The 24544-nt window shown below is 61.1% G+C and overlaps 4 protein-coding genes across 4 annotated transcripts in view; all 4 read right to left on the reverse strand.

The window, feature by feature from the left end:
* Positions 1-9400: 9400 nt before the first annotated feature.
* On the reverse strand, positions 9401-11850 carry LOC308066386 (forkhead box protein J1-like). The gene is made up of 2 exons (XM_080393605.1): positions 10599-11850; positions 9401-10228 (listed from the first exon to the last, which is right to left on the reverse strand). The coding sequence occupies exons 1-2, from the start codon at positions 11100-11102 to the stop codon at positions 9446-9448; spliced, it is 1287 nt and encodes a 428-aa protein (XP_080249731.1). The 5' UTR covers positions 11103-11850; the 3' UTR covers positions 9401-9445.
* A 657-nt stretch (positions 11851-12507) lies between these two features.
* LOC308058433 (forkhead box protein J1-like) lies at positions 12508-16793 on the reverse strand. The gene is made up of 2 exons (XM_080374164.1): positions 15542-16793; positions 12508-15171 (listed from the first exon to the last, which is right to left on the reverse strand). Exons 1-2 carry the CDS (start codon positions 16043-16045, stop codon positions 14389-14391), a joined length of 1287 nt encoding a protein of 428 aa, XP_080230290.1. The 5' UTR covers positions 16046-16793; the 3' UTR covers positions 12508-14388.
* Positions 16794-17450: 657 nt separating this feature from the next.
* On the reverse strand, positions 17451-21736 carry LOC308059068 (forkhead box protein J1-like). Its single transcript, XM_080375926.1, has 2 exons — positions 20485-21736; positions 17451-20114 (listed from the first exon to the last, which is right to left on the reverse strand). Exons 1-2 carry the CDS (start codon positions 20986-20988, stop codon positions 19332-19334), a joined length of 1287 nt encoding a protein of 428 aa, XP_080232052.1. The 5' UTR covers positions 20989-21736; the 3' UTR covers positions 17451-19331.
* Positions 21737-24227: 2491 nt separating this feature from the next.
* The window catches only part of LOC308055019 (forkhead box protein J1-like), a 2409-nt gene continuing 2092 nt past the window's right edge, over positions 24228-24544 (reverse strand). The window contains exon 3 of the mRNA XM_080368588.1: positions 24228-24542. Within this exon, the coding sequence (XP_080224714.1) occupies positions 24264-24542 (279 nt within the window). The 3' untranslated portion in view covers positions 24228-24263. The remainder of the gene's footprint in view (positions 24543-24544) is intronic.

Raw genomic sequence — 24544 nt, forward strand, 5'->3', positions numbered from 1 at the left:
GGCACGAGGGAGGGGCCGGGCTGGCCCCGCCCCCCAGGCCGAGGCGCGGCCGCAGCAGGCGGGAGCCGGCGCACGCGCACCGCCTGCCCTAATGGCTGGTGCGGGGGTGGCGGGAAGGCTCTGCTGCCATCTTGGAAGTGTTGGTGCGGGCTGCCGGCGTGGCACGCTTGTTTTACCCCGGGAGGCCTGGCATCCCAAGCCAGCTATCCCCACTACGGCCAGGCTGAGGTGAACCACCTCCAAGCCCAATAGCAGCGACTCCCCGCGGGACACGGGGTCCTGAGGGGGGTCCGAAGCAACTTTGCTTACCCCCCTTGCTGAGCTGCTGGGGTGGCGAAGCCCAGGCTCACTCTGCCACACGCGTGGGGGGATAAACAAGATGTGGAGGAAGATTATAGGGGTTAGGGCTCTGGGAAATGAAATGACAGAAATTTGAATATAAATTATGGAAACAGGCATTTGTAGGAGTACAGGTCACTCTGCTCATGTCCTGCGTCTATTTTCCAGAAAGAAAGGCTACCACAGCAGGGAAGTTGCCATCTTTTCTCTCCTGCAGCATAGGTGGGGATGGCTGGGTCTGACATGCACCAGGGCAGTTATGGCGCTCTGCATCCTCATAAATAATGTCCAGCCTGGTGCAGGGAGCTGGCTTTATCAGTACAGCCAGTCCCAGCTTCCTGCTGTGTCGTGTTACTGGGAGGCAAAGCTCCTGCCACACGAAGGCACCAGTGCGTTCCCATCCATCTTCCCCTTGTCAAATAACCCCAGGCTCTGGAAAGGAGCTGAAACAGCCCAAAGGGCCTCTTTTGTTCAACGACTTCAGCACGTTTCATAACCCACCTTATCATGCTGCAAACAGCTGTGCCCGGGCTCTGGCTGCTGCAAGAGGCAATGCACAGCCAGGGCGCTGCGTTTTCTGTGTGTGACATTGCCCGGCCATGATTGCCTGCCCATGTTTTACGGGGACACCTGCTAGAGGGGACCTTGTCCTGTGGGTATGAGAGAAGATCTCAGTCGAGGGTCAGTGCCCGGCACCTCTTGTGCTGTTCCCCCCAGGATGATGTGATTGGGAAGATTTTTTTGCCTGTAGAGCAGAGCTGTCTTTTTTTTTTTTTTTTTTTATATAGCAATCCATGCTCTTTCTGCCAGCACTCAAAGGGCAGCGAGAGCCAAAAGGAAATCTCCCCTTACAGAGCCTGGGGAACAATTGTGTGTTTTCCCCAGAATAGTGCTCAGTATCTCCTGAAAAGCCAGCGAAAAGCTCCCTCACCGCCTGAGGGGCTGACTGAGACTTCAGAGCAAAGAGGGGGAGCAGGGGCAGAGACACCCAGCTCGGGTCCCAGCTCCCAGGTGGGGTGGCAAAGAATGAATAACCGTACAGAAAGTCAGTCTGCCAATAAGTCGTGTAAAAAATGCTGGAGGCTGGGCAAACGAGAGGTGCAACACCACATCCAAGGGGAGGCTGCAGGAAAAAACAAAACAAAACAAAAAAACCAAACCAACAAACCAAAACCGGCTTGCTGGCCAAATGCGAAGAGTCAAAGCACCCGGGGTTTATTTCTGGTAAAATGAAAAAGAAAGGGCAGAAGCGCTGCAGCTGGAATGTGTCTTAAAATACAGCGCGAAAGGGCACGAAGCGCACCTGGGGTCTCTGGGCTGTAAATACCCACGCCCGGCTCCTTGCTGGCAGCAGCTCCGGCAGCTCCGGCAGCTGGCACAGCGCAGGCGGCAGGTCCCGCTGCCTTCCCGCCGCAGCGCCGCAATTCCCGCCTCACCGACCGCCACCGCGGGGCCCGGCGGGCCCGGAGCCACCGCTTTCCGCGCTCCAACTGCCGCGGCAGTTGAAAGGGGAACGTGGTGACTCAGCAGTGGCCGCGGAGGAATGCAGAGGCACCCTTTGGTTCACCTTCCAGGAGACAACAGGGAGAAACACCCACCCCACCCACCCTTTTTTTTTTTTCTTCCCCAAGGAAAGGACTTCCATCCAGGTGACTGCACTCGCTGTCAGCGTGGGCACAAAAGGTGGAAAACGGCCAGCACAGCTGAATAAAGATTGCATCCTCAGTGCAGCGAGGAGAGAGCTAACAAGGCTTTTGCAACATTTGCCGAGCAAAGCGTGTTCCAGCGCTCTGAAACCCAAGGCACAGGATCAGATCCGAGCCCAACACCTTTGGGGTGTGGAAGCTGCAGGGCTTGAACAATGTCATGGCCCCATTGTTCAGCAACGGCAGGTTTTGCTGCCACAGGCATGAGGAAACGGCTCCTGCTTGTGGGGACGTGACAGTCGCTTCACCGAGAGGACAAGGTGTTCAGGCACTGGTCACCCAAAACGCTGCAGAAAAGAGAACTGACCCGATTTGCAGGTGGGGAAACTGAGGCAGAGAGGGGCTTTGCTTTGCCTGCTCAGGGCTTGGCTCCAAGTCACTGGAAAGACCCAGGTTTCCCTCAAATTCGCATTTCTATTGACTGCCTTTATGGTGGCAAAGGTCCTTGCACAAAAGGTGTAATCTTGACAAGATTCGGATAAATTCAATTAATAGTAGCTCTCAAAGCAGCGACTTTCTGTCCCCTGCATTGTAGCTTGGTACTGCTCACCCCAGGAACAGTTCCTGCTTAAAAAAAATAGCCATTTTACTGCAAAAAATGAATTATGCCTGCCCTTGCCTCCCACTGGCAGGGTTAATCCTGCTCCTGCACAGAGGGGACAGTGGGGACGCAATGGGGCAGTGGTGCTCCCTGAGCTGCAGGAGCTGCCTGCATGCAGCGGCAAGAGCAAAACAAGATTAATACAGTCAGGAGCCTCCAAAAGGGCTTTGCATTTGATGTGGGAGAGGAGAGAGATCAGAGTATGGAGGAGCCGGGATTAACATAAAATTACAAAACTTTCATTATGGGCTGAAGGGCTGTCCCAGGCTGCGTGCCCCCGCAGTGTGACCCGCTGGTGCCCTGGGCTGCAAGAACGCGTGGGAACACCGTTGCCGGTGGCAGTGCCCTCGCCTCCATCCCAGACACAGCCTATTCTGTCTCCCCTTCGGTCAGCTGGATAGAAAAGGCGATTAATCTTTAGCCAGATTAATCTTCAGCCAGAAAAACCAGGAGCTCGGAACTGGCTGAGAAGTCCCCAACTTTCCCTTCCAGGTGGGATTAAAAGGGGAGAGCCCCTGAAAGAGGGAGCAAGCATGCACAGACAGGGCATGGGATGCGCCCAGGCTGTTATCATGCCCATGAACTTGAAGGGATGAGACAGGAATCAAACCCACCAAAGGACTTTGCCTCCCTGGTAACATCTCCAAGCCCCACCGGCTTCACTTTGATCCTGACCTGGGTCCAGAGCATCGTGATGTGCTGTAGAGATGCGCAGGGCTCCTGGAAAACTGGGTCCATGTGGAACAAGAGTTGATGTTTGGGTTCCTGCAGCTTCCCAGTCCTTCCCGTGTGGCACCGAGGAGCCATGCCAGCCTCACTGCTCCAGGGAAGGGATGCAGCATGGCAGCAATTGCACTGAAACAGTGTCCAAGCAATCACCTAATGGGGAATCCCTCAACGATCCTCTGCTCCTTGCAGGAAAGGGGTTCATGCGGATCAGCCCCTTGAAGGATGGCCCCCAAAGTCCCCCCCAAACTCATCCATTGCAGTCACAAGCTGTGCTTTCCCTCCCTCCAGCTTTATTTGTGAAGGGAATTAAGGTCCTGCTGGGAAAACCTCCCCTGTGCTCTGATAACTGCCTTCATAGGCAGCTCTAAATGTCTTTTTGTAAATGAATGACCAGGATTAACGAGGTTCTCCTTGTCACTGTTTACTTAGTGCTCTGCCAGAGTGGGGGGAACAGGCAAGAGACCCCCTCCTCCAGCCGAGCCTCTCGGGCCACCAAGGAGCTGGCACATACTGGGAACCAACATGGTGCCACCCAGCACGTGGCTGAGCCCTTCCTCTCCTCCCTAGAGCAGGAGCTGAAGTTCCCAGCTGGGTTTGGGCCGGGTGGGATGTGTGTGCATGCGCCAGTAGGGTCAGTCCTTGGGACAGGACAGAGGAACTACACGGCACCGTATTTTGTGAGCTGGGGGCCAGGCTGGGGACAATGCTCATTTTCTCTCTACGCTGCGTTGCTGGGGAAGGGGGGTGTTTGCCATGTGGGCTGGTGTTGGGCGTGCATCCCCCCACGTGATGGGAACAGAGAGGCCATGCAGGGCTGCAGCTGGCCCCATCCCCTCAGCAGGAATGCGCTTGGCGACCCCAGAGCCTGCCAAGGGGTGCAGGTCCAATGAGCGCTGTGCAGAGGGGACCCTCCTCTGTCATCCCTCTCTGCCCGCAGTAAGGTGTGGGGGTCCTGCCTTTTCCTGCTGCACTTGCAGGGTCTGGAGCCGTTGCTGCTGCCTTGCCACTGCCCAGTTCTGACCTTTGGATGTTTGCACATCGCTGCCTGTTAATGTGTCTTGTAACCAGAAGCTGTCAGGATGGAGCATTAGTCCTCCCAGCACCTGCAGGTCTGCTCCCCCTGTTCCCCAGCTGGGAATCAGCACTGACCGTGTGCTGGGTGGGAGCATGCGCTCCTCAAAGGAGCAAAACCAAATCCTTAGCTCACACTCAGCCAGCAATGCCTCTGCTAGAAGCAGTGAGCACCCCACCTCTCAACACCAGCGAGCCCAAAATGCCCACGGAGCTCCCAGGGCAGACAGCAGGCACCTCTCTCGGCCAGGCATGGGGAAAAGAAACGCCGTTTCGGAATGTAGCTGCACTTCCTTCGGCTGCCAGGCTGGCACGCTGCCTGCCAGCTCGATGCCAGGCCAAATTCTTTGCGATTTCTAGGTCAACACCCGCCTCTCGTAATGCTCCCAAGCCCTCCCGCTGCCTGTGCCAGCCTCCAGCCCAGCAGCCCCCATGGGCAGGATGGGAGCAACCCAGGGGATCAGCACCCAATGTCCCCATGCTGCTCAGCCTGGCTGGCCCCATCCGTAACCCCCAGATATTCAGGTCTTATGCCCACATTGCCCTAAGTTGGGCCATTCCCCAAATGCACCTGCTCCCCCTCATGCTGCCTTTGGTGTCCAGCTCTGCCCGCAGCAGCACCCATGGGTGAGCTGTATCTGCATATCTGCAGGGTGCAGAACCTGCAGCCTGCCGCTGCTTGCAACTTTTCGGGGGGGGGGGGCGGTGTTTAAGTGTTTCTCACCATCTTGATGGCAGTGAAAAAGAAAAAAACATATCTCAGGATTTGGGATGGCCCTAATGCTCCGAACCTGGAAATAAATCACCTGAAAAAACAGCCTTTGTAAAGAAATCCCTGTGGCCCCAGTGCTTGTTTGCAAACCAGCCAAGTTTCGACCTTGGTGTAACGTGGTTTCTCAAAGAAGGAGGTGATGCTGGCACTGCTCTGTTAGCTCAGCCCCTCCACTGCAGGGGTTGGATGTGTCCCCCCTGCCCATAGGGCCCACTTCCCATGGCATGGGCTGGGCTGGAGGAGCAGAAGCCCTGTGGGGTTGCAGCCCCATACTCAGGCGCATCTTAGGGGGATGGTGAGGAGGAGGAGGAGGAGGGGGCAACATGCCGAGCACCTCCTCGTGACGGCATTTACGCAGGGGCTGTTCCATTGTGGCTTGGGCGAGCAGCCACCGGCACTCCTCCCGCCACAGGACAAGCCCTGGCCTGCCGGCACATTGTGCCAGCCACGCTGCCGGGAACGGCCACTGGCAACAGCCCACTGACCCATCCCAGGGCTTCCTGGGGCACAGAGGGAGGCAGGTGCTGGAGGAGAGCTTTGCTGGATGGGATCCCTGGTGCCAGCAAAGTGCGCCCCAAAAACACGAGCGTGCAGGCATGCTGCAGAAGTGCTGCCCAGATAATCAGGTTCTGGTCCACATCAAACCACTGCCTTGCCCTGCCTCGGTTTCCCCATCAGGATGCTGTAAGCCATCCAAGCTATGCATTGCTGCAGGTCCCACTGACCTCTGCTAGCAGTGCAAGGTCACTGCTGAAAAAGCAGAAAGGGGGCTTTGGCCTCTCTCTGTTCTCAAAGCCACCTTTCCCAGAGCTCCTATGACTTCGCAGAAAGGTGTTTGCACTCAACCTGGTCCCTTCAGGCAGAGATATTGGGGTCCAGCCCTGGGGTCCATCTCAGCCTGTCTGGGGTTTGCTGTGGCACTTCCATCCCATCAGATATAACCCCCCTCTAAAAATCAGTGTTGCAGGAGCAGGGGGGCCCTGAGCTGTCCCCAAACTCTACCCTTCATTGCAGGCTGCCCCAATGCCATTGTGTGGTTCCCATGAGATTTCTCATCCATGTGAACTCCTGGGTGCAGTTTGGGAACATGTTTTTTCCCAAACTTTGGAGGTTCCTTCATTGCTATGCAAGGCAAGTCCATTCCCTACCCTCATCCATCCTGTCTCCCCCTTCTCCCCCCTCACCACTCCAGCCATCCCAGCCTGGGATGTTAAAATGGGCTGGATTTTTCACGATGAAGAGAGAAAAAACATAATAATAAAAAAAGAGAAAAATCTGGGGGTGGAGGGAGAACCCATGAGCTGTGACCTCCTCCAAACGCACAGCACCAAATCCACACAAGGGAAACAAAAGGCATTGAGATTAGCATTTCCAAACAGAGCAGAGATGGCCCCAATCTTTGAGCTGTTTATTCTAGGCGTTGATTTTCAATATTTAGGATGATTAGCAAGTGAAAGCCGGCTGTTGCCAGAATGGATCTGTGCCAGCCCCGCACTCAATGGAGGGGAAAGAAAGACAGGGCAAGAAAAGGAGAGAAAAGAAGGGCTTATGTGTATATTTCCCCCCCCCCTCTGTGAACAGGAGATTGGTTTGAGGTGTCAATGTTTGCCCATCAGAGAGGGATGATGGATGAGGGAACGGCTGGGGGAATATAAATAAATAATAAAGGAATAATTGCCATGTGCTTCATAACCAGCTGGGGAAGGAACCTGTCTGGGGCTGCAAAGGCTGAGTTGCAGGGAATTTTTGGAACTGGATGCTTCCCAGACCCACTTTGGTGGGATGCCCCAAAATGCAGCCAGCTATGGGTGTAGTGACTTGGGTTTTCATTGCAGGATGCTTTGCCTATGCATAGAGCAGGGGAACACTGCCAGCTTGGGGGTCCCTAACCCATCACTGCCCCTGTGCTGGGTGAGCTGGGGCAGCCTGCAGGGCTGGACCAGCCCCAGCCCCAGGCTGCAAGCCTGCTGCCAACCGGCAAGCCCAGGCAAGCTGGGTGCTGCCAGGTCCTGACCTCCCTCCTGGCACTGTGCTTTGCCCCAAGCACACACGGGCTTTGTGTGGGCAGCAGCGTCCTGTCCTGCCTGCCTCTGCGCTTGTGGGAAGCCATCCCTCACCCCATGGAACCCCCAGTTATACACCTCCTGGCTGCTGCTTAAAAAATAGTACCTACCCCCCCCGAACCATTTCATTGAAAGAAAAAAAAAATCACATCCAAGTAGGTTTTGTTGCTTTCAGAAGCTGAACAAAATGAGGTTGTTTCAGGCCTCGCCTGCTACCTCCTTTATATTCACCCTTTTTCACTTTAAAGCCCTCGGCTGGCTCCGACAGGCCGGAATACTTTTTCCTGGCCAGGCTGTTCTCTGCACTCGGCTGTCAGTGTTGGGGTGCTGGGGGCTCGTCCCTTTCCAGGGCGGGTAAAACCAGGACCTGCGCGGTTGTGCCGGGCAAAACAACGCAAATAAGTGGACCGAGGGACCAGGGGGCTGCCAGCTCTTTGCAGCCCTGCCAGTGGCACCCTTACCCGGGGGCAGCACAGAGCAGCTCCCGCAGTGCTACCACCAGGGTGCTGAGAGGAGGAGAAGCCAGGACCGGGAATTCCTTATTGCCTTTTGGGGTTCCTGGTCCCCCGCGTCCCCAAGAGGAGAGCCCAGATCTGCCTCCAAACTCCAGCCGCTGCTCCTGCCAGAGCCCCGTGAAAGCTGCCACCGCCAAGGGATAACCCTACCTCATCCCAAGGGTCACATCCTGCTCTCCCGGCACGAAGCACACACAAGCCGAGGCTAGGCTCTGCAGTGAGCTCAGCCCTTATTTTGTGTTGAGACTGGCCAGCCTGGGAAGAGCTGTGACCCCTGCAGAGCAACCAGGCAGCCCTGGGGCTGACGGCTGCAGTGCCTGGTGCCCATGGCATCCAGCAGATCCCGGGGGAGGTGACAGGGTGCTCCTCACGTGCTGGGAGTCTGCTGGGGAGGGCTGTGTCCCTAGGGCAAGAGGGACGGGACATCCCGGAGTGGGTCCCTCTGAAGGATGAGCCCCAGGCAGGGCGCGGAGGGGGATCTCTGTCCCTGGAGATGCTCCAGCCTGACAGGGGGGATGAGCAGGCACGGTGCAGGGGCCAGACCGCCCTTCTCCGGAGTCCCCCTCCAGCCCCCTTCTCCCAGCATCCCGGGTGACAGCCCTGCCCCACAGCTGTGGGCACAGAGCCTGGCCCCGGCCTCCCTCGCACCCAGCCCCACAGCCCTGAGCCAACCTGCCCTCCCCGTGGGGCTCCCCAAACCCGCTGCCCCCAGACCCAAACCCGCTGCCCTGTCTGCACCGGCTGCGCTGGCAGCTGAGTGTGCGCTGCTCTTCTTCCCCGCTTGAGCAGAGCCCAGCTCCTCCTGGGCGTAACTGGCCTGGCGAGGGCTCAGCTATTCCTGCGGCTTCTGTGCAGCTCCTCTCGCCACCCTGTACCCGGGAGGCTCCAAAGCCACTTGTGTTTCCTTCCCAGGGCATCTACAGAGCCGGGTGGGGACATGGCACAAGCAGAGGGGTAGTCCCGGGCGCTCCCACCACCACCATGTCACCCCCAGCAGCTCCCTGCAGAGGCGGGGAAGGATGCTCCAGGGGTTGGGAGCAGCTCCCAGGACTTGGGACACTGAGCGCGGCCACCCTTGTGCCGCACGGGCAGCGTGTAACCATTGCCACGCAGGTGGTGGCTTGTGCCTCAGTTTCCCCATGGGGAATTGCTGTGGCGCTGCAGAGGGGGAGTGGTAGCATCCATGTACAGGGGCTGGCTGTACAGCCAGGGCCGGGCTGGTGAGATGTCCCCTACCTCCAGGTCGGGAGGGTCAGACTGAGCCAGGCGCTGCTGGAAGGAAACAAGGAGGCAAAAAGGAGTTTTCTTCAGGGTTTGTTTTTTTTTTTTTTTTTAATATTTACAATACTTTCCATGAAAAAGGTGAAATTGAACACGTATCTCTGCAATCCTACATCATCACTATAGAGTCCCCAGAACAAGACAACATAACAAAAGCAAGAGAAAGCCAACAAAACCAAAAAGAAGCATTGTCAATACAGATATAAACATCTACGCCGACCCCCAAAGCCCCCCCAGAGACATGGCCCTCCTGCCCCGGCCCCAGGGACACCATCCCCAGCCATGTGGTGGCATCCCATGGCAAAGCATCCCACCGGGGGAGCGTCCCAGCCCCAGTGCATGCTTTCATGCACTGAACGTGACGGTTCTCAGCCTGGCCCATGCTCATCTGCTAGTAGAGAGGCATCGTGGAGGTCAAACAACTGCTCCATGTTGGCACAGTTGGAGAGGTAATCATTTGTCCCTTTATCCCAGGCGTGCTGCAGGAAAGAAGTGGCCATGAAGGTTTCGTCCAAGTCCAGGATGTTCTTGTTGGACTCAGTGAGGACCTGCTCCTGGCCCTGGGGACAGTCGACGTGGTCCCCGTGCACCGCCAGGTCCAGGTTGTGTGTTACGGGGCTGATGGCAGGGATGAGGTCCAGGTCCCCCAAAGCAGAGAAGTCTCCGTCCAGGCTGGTGTTGAAAATGGCTTCCCAGTCAAAGTCACCTTCCAGCGACCCCAGCTCGGTCTGCTCTTCCTGAGTCAGCAAGGCCGAGCTGGAAAGCCGAGGCACCTTGGCTGTTCTCTTGGGCGAGCTGTGCCTGCGCTTGTGCCCTGCCTTGCCGTCCACCGCATTCCCGTTGTGGCCACCGGTGACTTCTTCAAACTCTTCCAGCAGCTGCTGCAGCTGGGTGTTGACAGTGAGGATGCTGCTGGAGGTGCGAGCCGGAGCAGCTGGGCTGGTGGCAAACGGTGCTCCGGGCTGGGCCCCGTTGGTGAAGGCCGGGTGGATCTGCACGGGGGGCGTCCTCCGCTTTTTGACGGCACCGTTCTCGAGCTGGCCGGCGTGTTGGGGGTCCAGCTTCCAGAAGCTGCCTTTCCCCGGCTCGCCTTTCTCCCGGGGCACCTTGACGAAGCACTTATTCAAGGAGAGGTTGTGCCGGATGGAGCTCTAAGACCCAAAAGAGAAAAAGAATCCGTCTGAACGCTTGTGTGCTGCCGCAGCACCTACCTGGGTGCACGGGAGACTGGTGGGAAAGCACATTTTCGGCAACCAGAAATGGGCAAAAGCAAGCAGAAATGGCAACGTCAAAACATGCCGGGTGCGTGCCCAGCAGAGACACCCCTGCCCTGAGTCACCGGCCGTTTTCTTGCCCCCCGTCTACTCCAGCCAGCGATGGCAGGAGCCACGGCGCTCAGGCTAGGACTTGGCAACCAGTGGGAAGATTTTGGGCATCCCCATGGGACCTTGCCTCGGAAAGCCCTCCGTAGCCCTGTGGGGAGAAGGGAGACGGCAAGAGGTCTCCAGATCTCCTTCCTACCTGCCAGGTGGGATCAGCGTGTCGGAAGTAGCAGAAGTTGTCCATGATCCACTTGTAGATGTCGGACACGCTGATTTTGGGCTTCTTGCTGGCCTCCATTGCCATGCGGATGAGGGTGGGATAGGAGTAGGGTGGCTTGACGTGCGGGTTGGTCTTGTAGTCAATGTCCCCCGCGAGCTGCGGGTGCACGGCCACAGGGTGGTTGGCTGTGCTCGAGGTGCAAGAGGAGCTGGCAGGGCAAGGGGTGTGTGACATGCCCACGCAGGCCGTGTCAGAGGTCGTGGGTGAGCACGGTGGGGCAAAGCTGGGGACCTTGTGACCGTTGTGCGGGTCTGGGCCACTGGGGCAGCAGGAGGACTCGTCCAGGGCGATCCCAACGATGGAGAAGTCACACAGCCACATGAGGCTGGTCAGGCTGTCGTTGAGATCATGCGAGTCCCCCAGGCTGCCCGTGTGCCCTCCGTCCTTGCCTGCCTGCAGGCTGTTCAGCCACCCCTCAGCCATGGCTCGGTGTGTCGGCAGCTCTTGCAGTCCCGGGGCGCACGTGAAGGGGAAGGAGGGCGCGGGGCAGGTCCTGCAATAAGAGCAGAGAGGGGGTTGGGGCTCCCCGAGGCGCAGCTGCTCTCTGGCACGCGGGCAGGACCGGGTCTGGGTGCCCCCAGCACCACTGAGCGAGACCCACCCCGGGGTGCTGCGCACCAGAGCCGCAGTGCCTCCCCCGGGGTGCTTCGGCAGCCCCAGAGCTCGGGGAGATGCCCTCAGAGCCCCGCGCCCCGGTGTCACCCACCCCCACCCCGGCGGGCTGGTGCTGCCCGGCAAGCCTTCGGCTGAAGGCAGAATTTTCCAAAACCAAGGGAAACCCCCGGGAAGAGCCAAAGCCCAGCCCCGGCAGCCCACGGAGCGGGGCCGTTTGTCGCACCTGCCGCTAGCAGGACTAAATGTCAGGCTGCGACACCTCGGGCAAAGCCCTTCGAGTCCCCCCCGCTGCCCACTCCCTGGGTTCGGGGCCGTTTCTGCTGCTGCCTTCACCTGGTCCGCCCGGGCCAGCCGGGGCCGGGGCGCGGAGCCCCTCTCAGCACCGCGCTCGCAGCGAGCCGGCAGTTCGGCTTTGGCTTCTTCCCGGGCCGGGGGTGCGGCGCCTGTTCGCTGGGGGCTGCAGACGCGCCCCCCGGCTCTGGCAGAGGCAGCGGCGGGGCTGCCGAGGCCGGCCGGGACCGGGGAGCCCCGCACCGGCCGCGCCGGGGCTGCGGGTTCCGCCCGCGTTTAAACGGTGCCGAGCCCAACAGTCGCGGGGGGCGCGTGGGGGGGCGCGTGGCGGGGCGCGTGGCGGGGCGCGTGGCGGGGCGCGGGCGGGGGCGCGTGGGGGGCGGGGCTCAACCACCTGCCCCGTCCCGCAGGACGGGCTTTCCCCGCGCCGGGGAGAAGCTGTAGAGAGCTCGATGGCGAGCGCCGGAGGGCACGGTGCCTGTGAAGGGCCTGGAAGGCTGCGGGGGAGGGAAAGGAGGAGCTGCGGGCCGGGAAGGCAAAGGGGACGTGGAGCGAGGCCGCAGCGGGTGCGCGGTGCCGCGTCTCGGCGGCTGGCTGAGAACGTGAAACTCACAGAAACGCACCGAGTGCGGGGGGGGTGTAGCTTAGGGCTTAACCCCTTGTCTGTAGCCAAGAAGAAAGAGCGTGATCAGTAGTGACTGACCAGGGATGGTTTGGTATGTTGCGCGTGGACAGTGACGAGGACAGATAAGGTGGGATTGGGACTAACGAAGGGTCTTGTGGTCAGACTCAGGAGTCCGTGCCTCAATCCCCTCCAGAAGCCTCGGGCAGTGGCAGCTTGTTTGGGTACCTGGCCCCCCAGCATATTCACCCTTTCTCGCTTTAAAGCCCTCGGCTGGCTCCGACAGGCCAGAATACTTTTTCCTGGCCAGGCTGTTCTCTGCACTCGGCTGTCAGTGTTGGGGTGCTGGGGGCTCGTCCCTTTCCAGGGCGGGTAAAACCAGGACCTGCGCGGTTGTGCCGGGCAAAACAACGCAAATAAGTGGACCGAGGGACCAGGGGGCTGCCAGCTCTTTGCAGCCCTGCCAGTGGCACCCTTACCCGGGGGCAGCACAGAGCAGCTCCCGCAGTGCTACCACCAGGGTGCTGAGAGGAGGAGAAGCCAGGACCGGGAATTCCTTATTGCCTTTTGGGGTTCCTGGTCCCCCGCGTCCCCAAGAGGAGAGCCCAGATCTGCCTCCAAACTCCAGCCGCTGCTCCTGCCAGAGCCCCGTGAAAGCTGCCACCGCCAAGGGATAACCCTACCTCATCCCAAGGGTCACATCCTGCTCTCCCGGCACGAAGCACACACAAGCCGAGGCTAGGCTCTGCAGTGAGCTCAGCCCTTATTTTGTGTTGAGACTGGCCAGCCTGGGAAGAGCTGTGACCCCTGCAGAGCAACCAGGCAGCCCTGGGGCTGACGGCTGCAGTGCCTGGTGCCCATGGCATCCAGCAGATCCCGGGGGAGGTGACAGGGTGCTCCTCACGTGCTGGGAGTCTGCTGGGGAGGGCTGTGTCCCTAGGGCAAGAGGGACGGGACATCCCGGAGTGGGTCCCTCTGAAGGATGAGCCCCAGGCAGGGCGCGGAGGGGGATCTCTGTCCCTGGAGATGCTCCAGCCTGACAGGGGGGATGAGCAGGCACGGTGCAGGGGCCAGACCGCCCTTCTCCGGAGTCCCCCTCCAGCCCCCTTCTCCCAGCATCCCGGGTGACAGCCCTGCCCCACAGCTGTGGGCACAGAGCCTGGCCCCGGCCTCCCTCGCACCCAGCCCCACAGCCCTGAGCCAACCTGCCCTCCCCGTGGGGCTCCCCAAACCCGCTGCCCCCAGACCCAAACCCGCTGCCCTGTCTGCACCGGCTGCGCTGGCAGCTGAGTGTGCGCTGCTCTTCTTCCCCGCTTGAGCAGAGCCCAGCTCCTCCTGGGCGTAACTGGCCTGGCGAGGGCTCAGCTATTCCTGCGGCTTCTGTGCAGCTCCTCTCGCCACCCTGTACCCGGGAGGCTCCAAAGCCACTTGTGTTTCCTTCCCAGGGCATCTACAGAGCCGGGTGGGGACATGGCACAAGCAGAGGGGTAGTCCCGGGCGCTCCCACCACCACCATGTCACCCCCAGCAGCTCCCTGCAGAGGCGGGGAAGGATGCTCCAGGGGTTGGGAGCAGCTCCCAGGACTTGGGACACTGAGCGCGGCCACCCTTGTGCCGCACGGGCAGCGTGTAACCATTGCCACGCAGGTGGTGGCTTGTGCCTCAGTTTCCCCATGGGGAATTGCTGTGGCGCTGCAGAGGGGGAGTGGTAGCATCCATGTACAGGGGCTGGCTGTACAGCCAGGGCCGGGCTGGTGAGATGTCCCCTACCTCCAGGTCGGGAGGGTCAGACTGAGCCAGGCGCTGCTGGAAGGAAACAAGGAGGCAAAAAGGAGTTTTCTTCAGGGTTTGTTTTTTTTTTTTTTTTAATATTTACAATACTTTCCATGAAAAAGGTGAAATTGAACACGTATCTCTGCAATCCTACATCATCACTATAGAGTCCCCAAAACAAGACAACATAACAAAAGCAAGAGAAAGCCAACAAAACCAAAAAGAAGCATTGTCAATACAGATATAAACATCTACGCCGACCCCCAAAGCCCCCCCAGAGACATGGCCCTCCTGCCCCGGCCCCAGGGACACCATCCCCAGCCATGTGGTGGCATCCCATGGCAAAGCATCCCACCGGGGGAGCGTCCCAGCCCCAGTGCATGCTTTCATGCACTGAACGTGACGGTTCTCAGCCTGGCCCATGCTCATCTGCTAGTAGAGAGGCATCGTGGAGGTCAAACAACTGCTCCATGTTGGCACAGTTGGAGAGGTAATCATTTGTCCCTTTATCCCAGGCGTGCTGCAGGAAAGAAGTGGCCATGAAGGTTTCGTCCAAGTCCAGGATGTTCTTGTTGGACTCAGTGAGGACCTGCTCCTGGCCCTGGGGACAGTCGACGTGGTCCCCGTGCACCGCCAGGTCCAGGTTGTGTGTTACGGGGCTGATGGCAGGGATGAGGTCCAGGTCCCCCAAAGCAGAGAAGTCTCCGTCCAGGCTGGTGTTGAAAATGGCTTCCCAGTCAAAGTCACCTTCCAGCGACCCCAGCTCGGTCTGCTCTTCCTGAGTCAGCAAGGCCGAGCTGGAAAGCCGAGGCACCTTGGCTGTTCTCTTGGGCGAGCTGTGCCTGCGCTTGTGCCCTGCCTTGCCGTCCACCGCATTCCCGTTGTGGCCACCGGTGACTTCTTCAAACTCTTCCAGCAGCTGCTGCAGCTGGGTGTTGACAGTGAGGATGCTGCTGGAGGTGCGAGCCGGAGCAGCTGGGCTGGTGGCAAACGGTGCTCCGGGCTGGGCCCCGTTGGTGAAGGCCGGGTGGATCTGCACGGGGGGCGTCCTCCGCTTTTTGACGGCACCGTTCTCGAGCTGGCCGGCGTGTTGGGGGTCCAGCTTCCAGAAGCTGCCTTTCCCCGGCTCGCCTTTCTCCCGGGGCACCTTGACGAAGCACTTATTCAAGGAGAGGTTGTGCCGGATGGAGCTCTAAGACCCAAAAGAGAAAAAGAATCCGTCTGAACGCTTGTGTGCTGCCGCAGCACCTACCTGGGTGCACGGGAGACTGGTGGGAAAGCACATTTTCGGCAACCAGAAATGGGCAAAAGCAAGCAGAAATGGCAACGTCAAAACATGCCGGGTGCGTGCCCAGCAGAGACACCCCTGCCCTGAGTCACCGGCCGTTTTCTTGCCCCCCGTCTACTCCAGCCAGCGATGGCAGGAGCCACGGCGCTCAGGCTAGGACTTGGCAACCAGTGGGAAGATTTTGGGCATCCCCATGGGACCTTGCCTCGGAAAGCCCTCCGTAGCCCTGTGGGGAGAAGGGAGACGGCAAGAGGTCTCCAGATCTCCTTCCTACCTGCCAGGTGGGATCAGCGTGTCGGAAGTAGCAGAAGTTGTCCATGATCCACTTGTAGATGTCGGACACGCTGATTTTGGGCTTCTTGCTGGCCTCCATTGCCATGCGGATGAGGGTGGGATAGGAGTAGGGTGGCTTGACGTGCGGGTTGGTCTTGTAGTCAATGTCCCCCGCGAGCTGCGGGTGCACGGCCACAGGGTGGTTGGCTGTGCTCGAGGTGCAAGAGGAGCTGGCAGGGCAAGGGGTGTGTGACATGCCCACGCAGGCCGTGTCAGAGGTCGTGGGTGAGCACGGTGGGGCAAAGCTGGGGACCTTGTGACCGTTGTGCGGGTCTGGGCCACTGGGGCAGCAGGAGGACTCGTCCAGGGCGATCCCAACGATGGAGAAGTCACACAGCCACATGAGGCTGGTCAGGCTGTCGTTGAGATCATGCGAGTCCCCCAGGCTGCCCGTGTGCCCTCCGTCCTTGCCTGCCTGCAGGCTGTTCAGCCACCCCTCAGCCATGGCTCGGTGTGTCGGCAGCTCTTGCAGTCCCGGGGCGCACGTGAAGGGGAAGGAGGGCGCGGGGCAGGTCCTGCAATAAGAGCAGAGAGGGGGTTGGGGCTCCCCGAGGCGCAGCTGCTCTCTGGCACGCGGGCAGGACCGGGTCTGGGTGCCCCCAGCACCACTGAGCGAGACCCACCCCGGGGTGCTGCGCACCAGAGCCGCAGTGCCTCCCCCGGGGTGCTTCGGCAGCCCCAGAGCTCGGGGAGATGCCCTCAGAGCCCCGCGCCCCGGTGTCACCCACCCCCACCCCGGCGGGCTGGTGCTGCCCGGCAAGCCTTCGGCTGAAGGCAGAATTTTCCAAAACCAAGGGAAACCCCCGGGAAGAGCCAAAGCCCAGCCCCGGCAGCCCACGGAGCGGGGCCGTTTGTCGCACCTGCCGCTAGCAGGACTAAATGTCAGGCTGCGACACCTCGGGCAAAGCCCTTCGAGTCCCCCCCGCTGCCCACTCCCTGGGTTCGGGGCCGTTTCTGCTGCTGCCTTCACCTGGTCCGCCCGGGCCAGCCGGGGCCGGGGCGCGGAGCCCCTCTCAGCACCGCGCTCGCAGCGAGCCGGCAGTTCGGCTTTGGCTTCTTCCCGGGCCGGGGGTGCGGCGCCTGTTCGCTGGGGGCTGCAGACGCGCCCCCCGGCTCTGGCAGAGGCAGCGGCGGGGCTGCCGAGGCCGGCCGGGACCGGGGAGCCCCGCACCGGCCGCGCCGGGGCTGCGGGTTCCGCCCGCGTTTAAACGGTGCCGAGCCCAACAGTCGCGGGGGGCGCGTGGGGGGGCGCGTGGCGGGGCGCGTGGCGGGGCGCGTGGCGGGGCGCGGGCGGGGGCGCGTGGGGGGCGGGGCTCAACCACCTGCCCCGTCCCGCAGGACGGGCTTTCCCCGCGCCGGGGAGAAGCTGTAGAGAGCTCGATGGCGAGCGCCGGAGGGCACGGTGCCTGTGAAGGGCCTGGAAGGCTGCGGGGGAGGGAAAGGAGGAGCTGCGGGCCGGGAAGGCAAAGGGGACGTGGAGCGAGGCCGCAGCGGGTGCGCGGTGCCGCGTCTCGGCGGCTGGCTGAGAACGTGAAACTCACAGAAACGCACCGAGTGCGGGGGGGGTGTAGCTTAGGGCTTAACCCCTTGTCTGTAGCCAAGAAGAAAGAGCGTGATCAGTAGTGACTGACCAGGGATGGTTTGGTATGTTGCGCGTGGACAGTGACGAGGACAGATAAGGTGGGATTGGGACTAACGAAGGGTCTTGTGGTCAGACTCAGGAGTCCGTGCCTCAATCCCCTCCAGAAGCCTCGGGCAGTGGCAGCTTGTTTGGGTACCTGGCCCCCCAGCATATTCACCCTTTCTCGCTTTAAAGCCCTCGGCTGGCTCCGACAGGCCAGAATACTTTTTCCTGGCCAGGCTGTTCTCTGCACTCGGCTGTCAGTGTTGGGGTGCTGGGGGCTCGTCCCTTTCCAGGGCGGGTAAAACCAGGACCTGCGCGGTTGTGCCGGGCAAAACAACGCAAATAAGTGGACCGAGGGACCAGGGGGCTGCCAGCTCTTTGCAGCCCTGCCAGTGGCACCCTTACCCGGGGGCAGCACAGAGCAGCTCCCGCAGTGCTACCACCAGGGTGCTGAGAGGAGGAGAAGCCAGGACCGGGAATTCCTTATTGCCTTTTGGGGTTCCTGGTCCCCCGCGTCCCCAAGAGGAGAGCCCAGATCTGCCTCCAAACTCCAGCCGCTGCTCCTGCCAGAGCCCCGTGAAAGCTGCCACCGCCAAGGGATAACCCTACCTCATCCCAAGGGTCACATCCTGCTCTCCCGGCACGAAGCACACACAAGCCGAGGCTAGGCTCTGCAGTGAGCTCAGCCCTTATTTTGTGTTGAGACTGGCCAGCCTGGGAAGAGCTGTGACCCCTGCAGAGCAACCAGGCAGCCCTGGGGCTGACGGCTGCAGTGCCTGGTGCCCATGGCATCCAGCAGATCCCGGGGGAGGTGACAGGGTGCTCCTCACGTGCTGGGAGTCTGCTGGGGAGGGCTGTGTCCCTAGGGCAAGAGGGACGGGACATCCCGGAGTGGGTCCCTCTGAAGGATGAGCCCCAGGCAGGGCGCGGAGGGGGATCTCTGTCCCTGGAGATGCTCCAGCCTGACAGGGGGGATGAGCAGGCACGGTGCAGGGGCCAGACCGCCCTTCTCCGGAGTCCCCCTCCAGCCCCCTTCTCCCAGCATCCCGGGTGACAGCCCTGCCCCACAGCTGTGGGCACAGAGCCTGGCCCCGGCCTCCCTCGCACCCAGCCCCACAGCCCTGAGCCAACCTGCCCTCCCCGTGGGGCTCCCCAAACCCGCTGCCCCCAGACCCAAACCCGCTGCCCTGTCTGCACCGGCTGCGCTGGCAGCTGAGTGTGCGCTGCTCTTCTTCCCCGCTTGAGCAGAGCCCAGCTCCTCCTGGGCGTAACTGGCCTGGCGAGGGCTCAGCTATTCCTGCGGCTTCTGTGCAGCTCCTCTCGCCACCCTGTACCCGGGAGGCTCCAAAGCCACTTGTGTTTCCTTCCCAGGGCATCTACAGAGCCGGGTGGGGACATGGCACAAGCAGAGGGGTAGTCCCGGGCGCTCCCACCACCACCATGTCACCCCCAGCAGCTCCCTGCAGAGGCGGGGAAGGATGCTCCAGGGGTTGGGAGCAGCTCCCAGGACTTGGGACACTGAGCGCGGCCACCCTTGTGCCGCACGGGCAGCGTGTAACCATTGCCACGCAGGTGGTGGCTTGTGCCTCAGTTTCCCCATGGGGAATTGCTGTGGCGCTGCAGAGGGGGAGTGGTAGCATCCATGTACAGGGGCTGGCTGTACAGCCAGGGCCGGGCTGGTGAGATGTCCCCTACCTCCAGGTCGGGAGGGTCAGACTGGGCCAGGCGCTGCTGGAAGGAAACAAGGAGGCAAAAAGGAGTTTTCTTCAGGGTTTGTTTTTTTTTTTTTTTTAATATTTACAATACTTTCCATGAAAAAGGTGAAATTGAACACGTATCTCTGCAATCCTACATCATCACTATAGAGTCCCCAAAACAAGACAACATAACAAAAGCAAGAGAAAGCCAACAAAACCAAAAAGAAGCATTGTCAATACAGATATAAACATCTACGCCGACCCCCAAAGCCCCCCCAGAGACATGGCCCTCCTGCCCCGGCCCCAGGGACACCATCCCCAGCCATGTGGTGGCATCCCATGGCAAAGCATCCCACCGGGGGAGCGTCCCAGCCCCAGTGCATGCTTTCATGCACTGAACGTGACGGTTCTCAGCCTGGCCCATGCTCATCTGCTAGTAGAGAGGCATCGTGGAGGTCAAACAACTGCTCCATGTTGGCACAGTTGGAGAGGTAATCATTTGTCCCTTCATCCCAGGCGTGCTGCAGGAAAGAAGTGGCCATGAAGGTTTCGTCCAAGTCCAGGATGTTCTTGTTGGACTCAGTGAGGACCTGCTCCTGGCCCTGGGGACAGTCGACGTGGTCCCCGTGCACCGCCAGGTCCAGGTTGTGTGTTACGGGGCTGATGGCAGGGATGAGGTCCAGGTCCCCCAAAGCAGAGAAGTCTCCGTCCAGGCTGGTGTTGAAAATGGCTTCCCAGTCAAAGTCACCTTCCAGCGACCCCAGCTCGGTCTGCTCTTCCTGAGTCAGCAAGGCCGAGCTGGAAAGCCGAGGCACCTTGGCTGTTCTCTTGGGCGAGCTGTGCCTGCGCTTGTGCCCTGCCTTGCCGTCCACCGCATTCCCGTTGTGGCCACCGGTGACTTCTTCAAACTCTTCCAGCAGCTGCTGCAGCTGGGTGTTGACAGTGAGGATGCTGCTGGAGGTGCGAGCCGGAGCAGCTGGGCTGGTGGCAAACGGTGCTCCGGGCTGGGCCCCGTTGGTGAAGGCCGGGTGGATCTGCACGGGGGGCGTCCTCCGCTTTTTGACGGCACCGTTCGCGAGCTGGCCGGCGTGTTGGGGGTCCAGCTTCCAGAAGCTGCCTTTCCCCGGCTCGCCTTTCTCCCGGGGCACCTTGACGAAGCACTTATTCAAGGAGAGGTTGTGCCGGATGGAGCTCTAAGACCCAAAAGAGAAAAAGAATCCGTCTGAACGCTTGTGTGCTGCCGCAGCACCTACCTGGGTGCACGGGAGACTGGTGGGAAAGCACATTTTCGGCAACCAGAAATGGGCAAAAGCAAGCAGAAATGGCAACGTCAAAACATGCCGGGTGCGTGCCCAGCAGAGACACCCCTGCCCTGAGTCACCGGCCGTTTTCTTGCCCCCCGTCTACTCCAGCCAGCGATGGCAGGAGCCACGGCGCTCAGGCTAGGACTTGGCAACCAGTGGGAAGATTTTGGGCATCCCCATGGGACCTTGCCTCGGAAAGCCCTCCGTAGCCCTGTGGGGAGAAGGGAGACGGCAAGAGGTCTCCAGATCTCCTTCCTACCTGCCAGGTGGGATCAGCGTGTCGGAAGTAGCAGAAGTTGTCCATGATCCACTTGTAGATGTCGGACACGCTGATTTTGGGCTTCTTGCTGGCCTCCATTGCCATGCGGATGAGGGTGGGATAGGAGTAGGGTGGCTTGACGTGCGGGTTGGTCTTGTAGTCAATGTCCCCCGCGAGCTGCGGGTGCACGGCCACAGGGTGGTTGGCTGTGCTCGAGGTGCAAGAGGAGCTGGCAGGGCAAGGGGTGTGTGACATGCCCACGCAGGCCGTGTCAGAGGTCGTGGGTGAGCACGGTGGGGCAAAGCTGGGGACCTTGTGACCGTTGTGCGGGTCTGGGCCACTGGGGCAGCAGGAGGACTCGTCCAGGGCGATCCCAACGATGGAGAAGTCACACAGCCACATGAGGCTGGTCAGGCTGTCGTTGAGATCATGCGAGTCCCCCAGGCTGCCCGTGTGCCCTCCGTCCTTGCCTGCCTGCAGGCTGTTCAGCCACCCCTCAGCCATGGCTCGGTGTGTCGGCAGCTCTTGCAGTCCCGGGGCGCACGTGAAGGGGAAGGAGGGCGCGGGGCAGGTCCTGCAATAAGAGCAGAGAGGGGGTTGGGGCTCCCCGAGGCGCAGCTGCTCTCTGGCACGCGGGCAGGACCGGGTCTGGGTGCCCCCAGCACCACTGAGCGAGACCCACCCCGGGGTGCTGCGCACCAGAGCCGCAGTGCCTCCCCCGGGGTGCTTCGGCAGCCCCAGAGCTCGGGGAGATGCCCTCAGAGCCCCGCGCCCCGGTGTCACCCACCCCCACCCCGGCGGGCTGGTGCTGCCCGGCAAGCCTTCGGCTGAAGGCAGAATTTTCCAAAACCAAGGGAAACCCCCGGGAAGAGCCAAAGCCCAGCCCCGGCAGCCCACGGAGCGGGGCCGTTTGTCGCACCTGCCGCTAGCAGGACTAAATGTCAGGCTGCGACACCTCGGGCAAAGCCCTTCGAGTCCCCCCCGCTGCCCACTCCCTGGGTTCGGGGCCGTTTCTGCTGCTGCCTTCACCTGGTCCGCCCGGGCCAGCCGGGGCCGGGGCGCGGAGCCCCTCTCAGCACCGCGCTCGCAGCGAGCCGGCAGTTCGGCTTTGGCTTCTTCCCGGGCCGGGGGTGCGGCGCCTGTTCGCTGGGGGCTGCAGACGCGCCCCCCGGCTCTGGCAGAGGCAGCGGCGGGGCTGCCGAGGCCGGCCGGGACCGGGGAGCCCCGCACCGGCCGCGCCGGGGCTGCGGGTTCCGCCCGCGTTTAAACGGTGCCGAGCCCAACAGTCGCGGGGGGCGCGTGGGGGGGCGCGTGGCGGGGCGCGTGGCGGGGCGCGGGCGGGGGCGCGTGGGGGGCGGGGCTCAACCACCTGCCCCGTCCCGCAGGACGGGCTTTCCCCGCGCCGGGGAGAAGCTGTAGAGAGCTCGATGGCGAGCGCCGGAGGGCACGGTGCCTGTGAAGGGCCTGGAAGGCTGCGGGGGAGGGAAAGGAGGAGCTGCGGGCCGGGAAGGCAAAGGGGACGTGGAGCGAGGCCGCAGCGGGTGCGCGGTGCCGCGTCTCGGCGGCTGGCTGAGAACGTGAAACTCACAGAAACGCACCGAGTGCGGGGGGGGTGTAGCTTAGGGCTTAACCCCTTGTCTGTAGCCAAGAAGAAAGAGCGTGATCAGTAGTGACTGACCAGGGATGGTTTGGTATGTTGCGCGTGGACAGTGACGAGGACAGATAAGGTGGGATTGGGACTAACGAAGGGTCTTGTGGTCAGACTCAGGAGTCCGTGCCTCAATCCCCTCCAGAAGCCTCGGGCAGTGACAGCTTGTTTGGGTACCTGGCCCCCCAGCATATTCACCCTTTCTCGCTTTAAAGCCCTCGGCTGGCTCCGACAGGCCGGAATACTTTTTCCTGGCCAGGCTGTTCTCTGCACTCGGCTGTCAGTGTTGGGGTGCTGGGGGCTCGTCCCTTTCCAGGGCGGGTAAAACCAGGACCTGCGCGGTTGTGCCGGGCAAAACAACGCAAATAAGTGGACCGAGGGACCAGGGGGCTGCCAGCTCTTTGCAGCCCTGCCAGTGGCACCCTTACCCGGGGGCAGCACAGAGCAGCTCCCGCAGTGCTACCACCAGGGTGCTGAGAGGAGGAGAAGCCAGGACCGGGAATTCCTTATTGCCTTTTGGGGTTCCTGGTCCCCCGCGTCCCCAAGAGGAGAGCCCAGATCTGCCTCCAAACTCCAGCCGCTGCTCCTGCCAGAGCCCCGTGAAAGCTGCCACCGCCAAGGGATAACCCTACCTCATCCCAAGGGTCACATCCTGCTCTCCCGGCACGAAGCACACACAAGCCGAGGCTAGGCTCTGCAGTGAGCTCAGCCCTTATTTTGTGTTGAGACTGGCCAGCCTGGGAAGAGCTGTGACCCCTGCAGAGCAACCAGGCAGCCCTGGGGCTGACGGCTGCAGTGCCTGGTGCCCATGGCATCCAGCAGATCCCGGGGGAGGTGACAGGGTGCTCCTCACGTGCTGGGAGTCTGCTGGGGAGGGCTGTGTCCCTAGGGCAAGAGGGACGGGACATCCCGGAGTGGGTCCCTCTGAAGGATGAGCCCCAGGCAGGGCGCGGAGGGGGATCTCTGTCCCTGGAGATGCTCCAGCCTGACAGGGGGGATGAGCAGGCACGGTGCAGGGGCCAGACCGCCCTTCTCCGGAGTCCCCCTCCAGCCCCCTTCTCCCAGCATCCCGGGTGACAGCCCTGCCCCACAGCTGTGGGCACAGAGCCTGGCCCCGGCCTCCCTCGCACCCAGCCCCACAGCCCTGAGCCAACCTGCCCTCCCCGTGGGGCTCCCCAAACCCGCTGCCCCCAGACCCAAACCCGCTGCCCTGTCTGCACCGGCTGCGCTGGCAGCTGAGTGTGCGCTGCTCTTCTTCCCCGCTTGAGCAGAGCCCAGCTCCTCCTGGGCGTAACTGGCCTGGCGAGGGCTCAGCTATTCCTGCGGCTTCTGTGCAGCTCCTCTCGCCACCCTGTACCCGGGAGGCTCCAAAGCCACTTGTGTTTCCTTCCCAGGGCATCTACAGAGCCGGGTGGGGACATGGCACAAGCAGAGGGGTAGTCCCGGGCGCTCCCACCACCACCATGTCACCCCCAGCAGCTCCCTGCAGAGGCGGGGAAGGATGCTCCAGGGGTTGGGAGCAGCTCCCAGGACTTGGGACACTGAGCGCGGCCACCCTTGTGCCGCACGGGCAGCGTGTAACCATTGCCACGCAGGTGGTGGCTTGTGCCTCAGTTTCCCCATGGGGAATTGCTGTGGCGCTGCAGAGGGGGAGTGGTAGCATCCATGTACAGGGGCTGGCTGTACAGCCAGGGCCGGGCTGGTGAGATGTCCCCTACCTCCAGGTCGGGAGGGTCAGACTGGGCCAGGCGCTGCTGGAAGGAAACAAGGAGGCAAAAAGGAGTTTTCTTCAGGGTTTGTTTGTTTGTTTTTTTTAAATATTTACAATACTTTCCATGAAAAAGGTGAAATTGATCACGTATCTCTGCAATCCTACAGCATCACTATAGAGTCCCCAAAACAGGACAACATAACAAAAGCAAGAGAAAGCCAACAAAACCAAAAAGAAGCATTGTCAATACAGATATAAACATCTACGCCGACCCCCAAAGCCCCCCCAGAGACATGGCCCTCCTGCCCCGGCCCCAGGGACACCATCCCCAGCCATGTGGTGGCATCCCATGGCAAAGCATCCCACCGGGGGAGCGTCCCAGCCCCAGTGCATGCTTTCATGCACTGAACGTGACGGTTCTCAGCCTGGCCCATGCTCATCTGCTAGTAGAGAGGCATCGTGGAGGTCAAACAACTGCTCCATGTTGGCACACTTGGAGAGGTAATCATTTGTCCCTTCATCCCAGGCGTGCTGCAGGAAAGAAGTGGCCATGAAGGTTTCGTCCAAGTCCAGGATGTTCTTGTTGGACTCAGTGAGGACCTGCTCCTGGCCCTGGGGACAGTCGACGTGGTCCCCGTGCACCGCCAGGTCCAGGTTGTGTGTTACGGGGCTGATGGCAGGGATGAGGTCCAGGTCCCCCA

Source organism: Falco punctatus (assembly GCF_963210335.1).
Source record: "Falco punctatus genome assembly, chromosome: 1".
Classification (NCBI taxonomy): Eukaryota; Metazoa; Chordata; class Aves; order Falconiformes; family Falconidae; genus Falco; species Falco punctatus.

Excerpts from the sequence above, each read along its gene's own strand:
- LOC308058433 (XM_080374164.1), bottom strand. The coding sequence starts at position 16,045 with ATGGCTGAGGGGTGGCTGAACAGCCTGCAGGCAGGCAAGGACGGAGGG. Across the intron at positions 15,172-15,541 it reads ACGCTGATCCCACCTGGCAG|AGCTCCATCCGGCACAACCT; the intron begins GTAGGAAGGAGA and ends TTTGGGTCTTAG.
- LOC308059068 (XM_080375926.1), bottom strand. The coding sequence starts at position 20,988 with ATGGCTGAGGGGTGGCTGAACAGCCTGCAGGCAGGCAAGGACGGAGGG. Across the intron at positions 20,115-20,484 it reads ACGCTGATCCCACCTGGCAG|AGCTCCATCCGGCACAACCT; the intron begins GTAGGAAGGAGA and ends TTTGGGTCTTAG.
- LOC308066386 (XM_080393605.1), bottom strand. The coding sequence starts at position 11,102 with ATGGCTGAGGGGTGGCTGAACAGCCTGCAGGCAGGCAAGGACGGAGGG. Across the intron at positions 10,229-10,598 it reads ACGCTGATCCCACCTGGCAG|AGCTCCATCCGGCACAACCT; the intron begins GTAGGAAGGAGA and ends TTTGGGTCTTAG.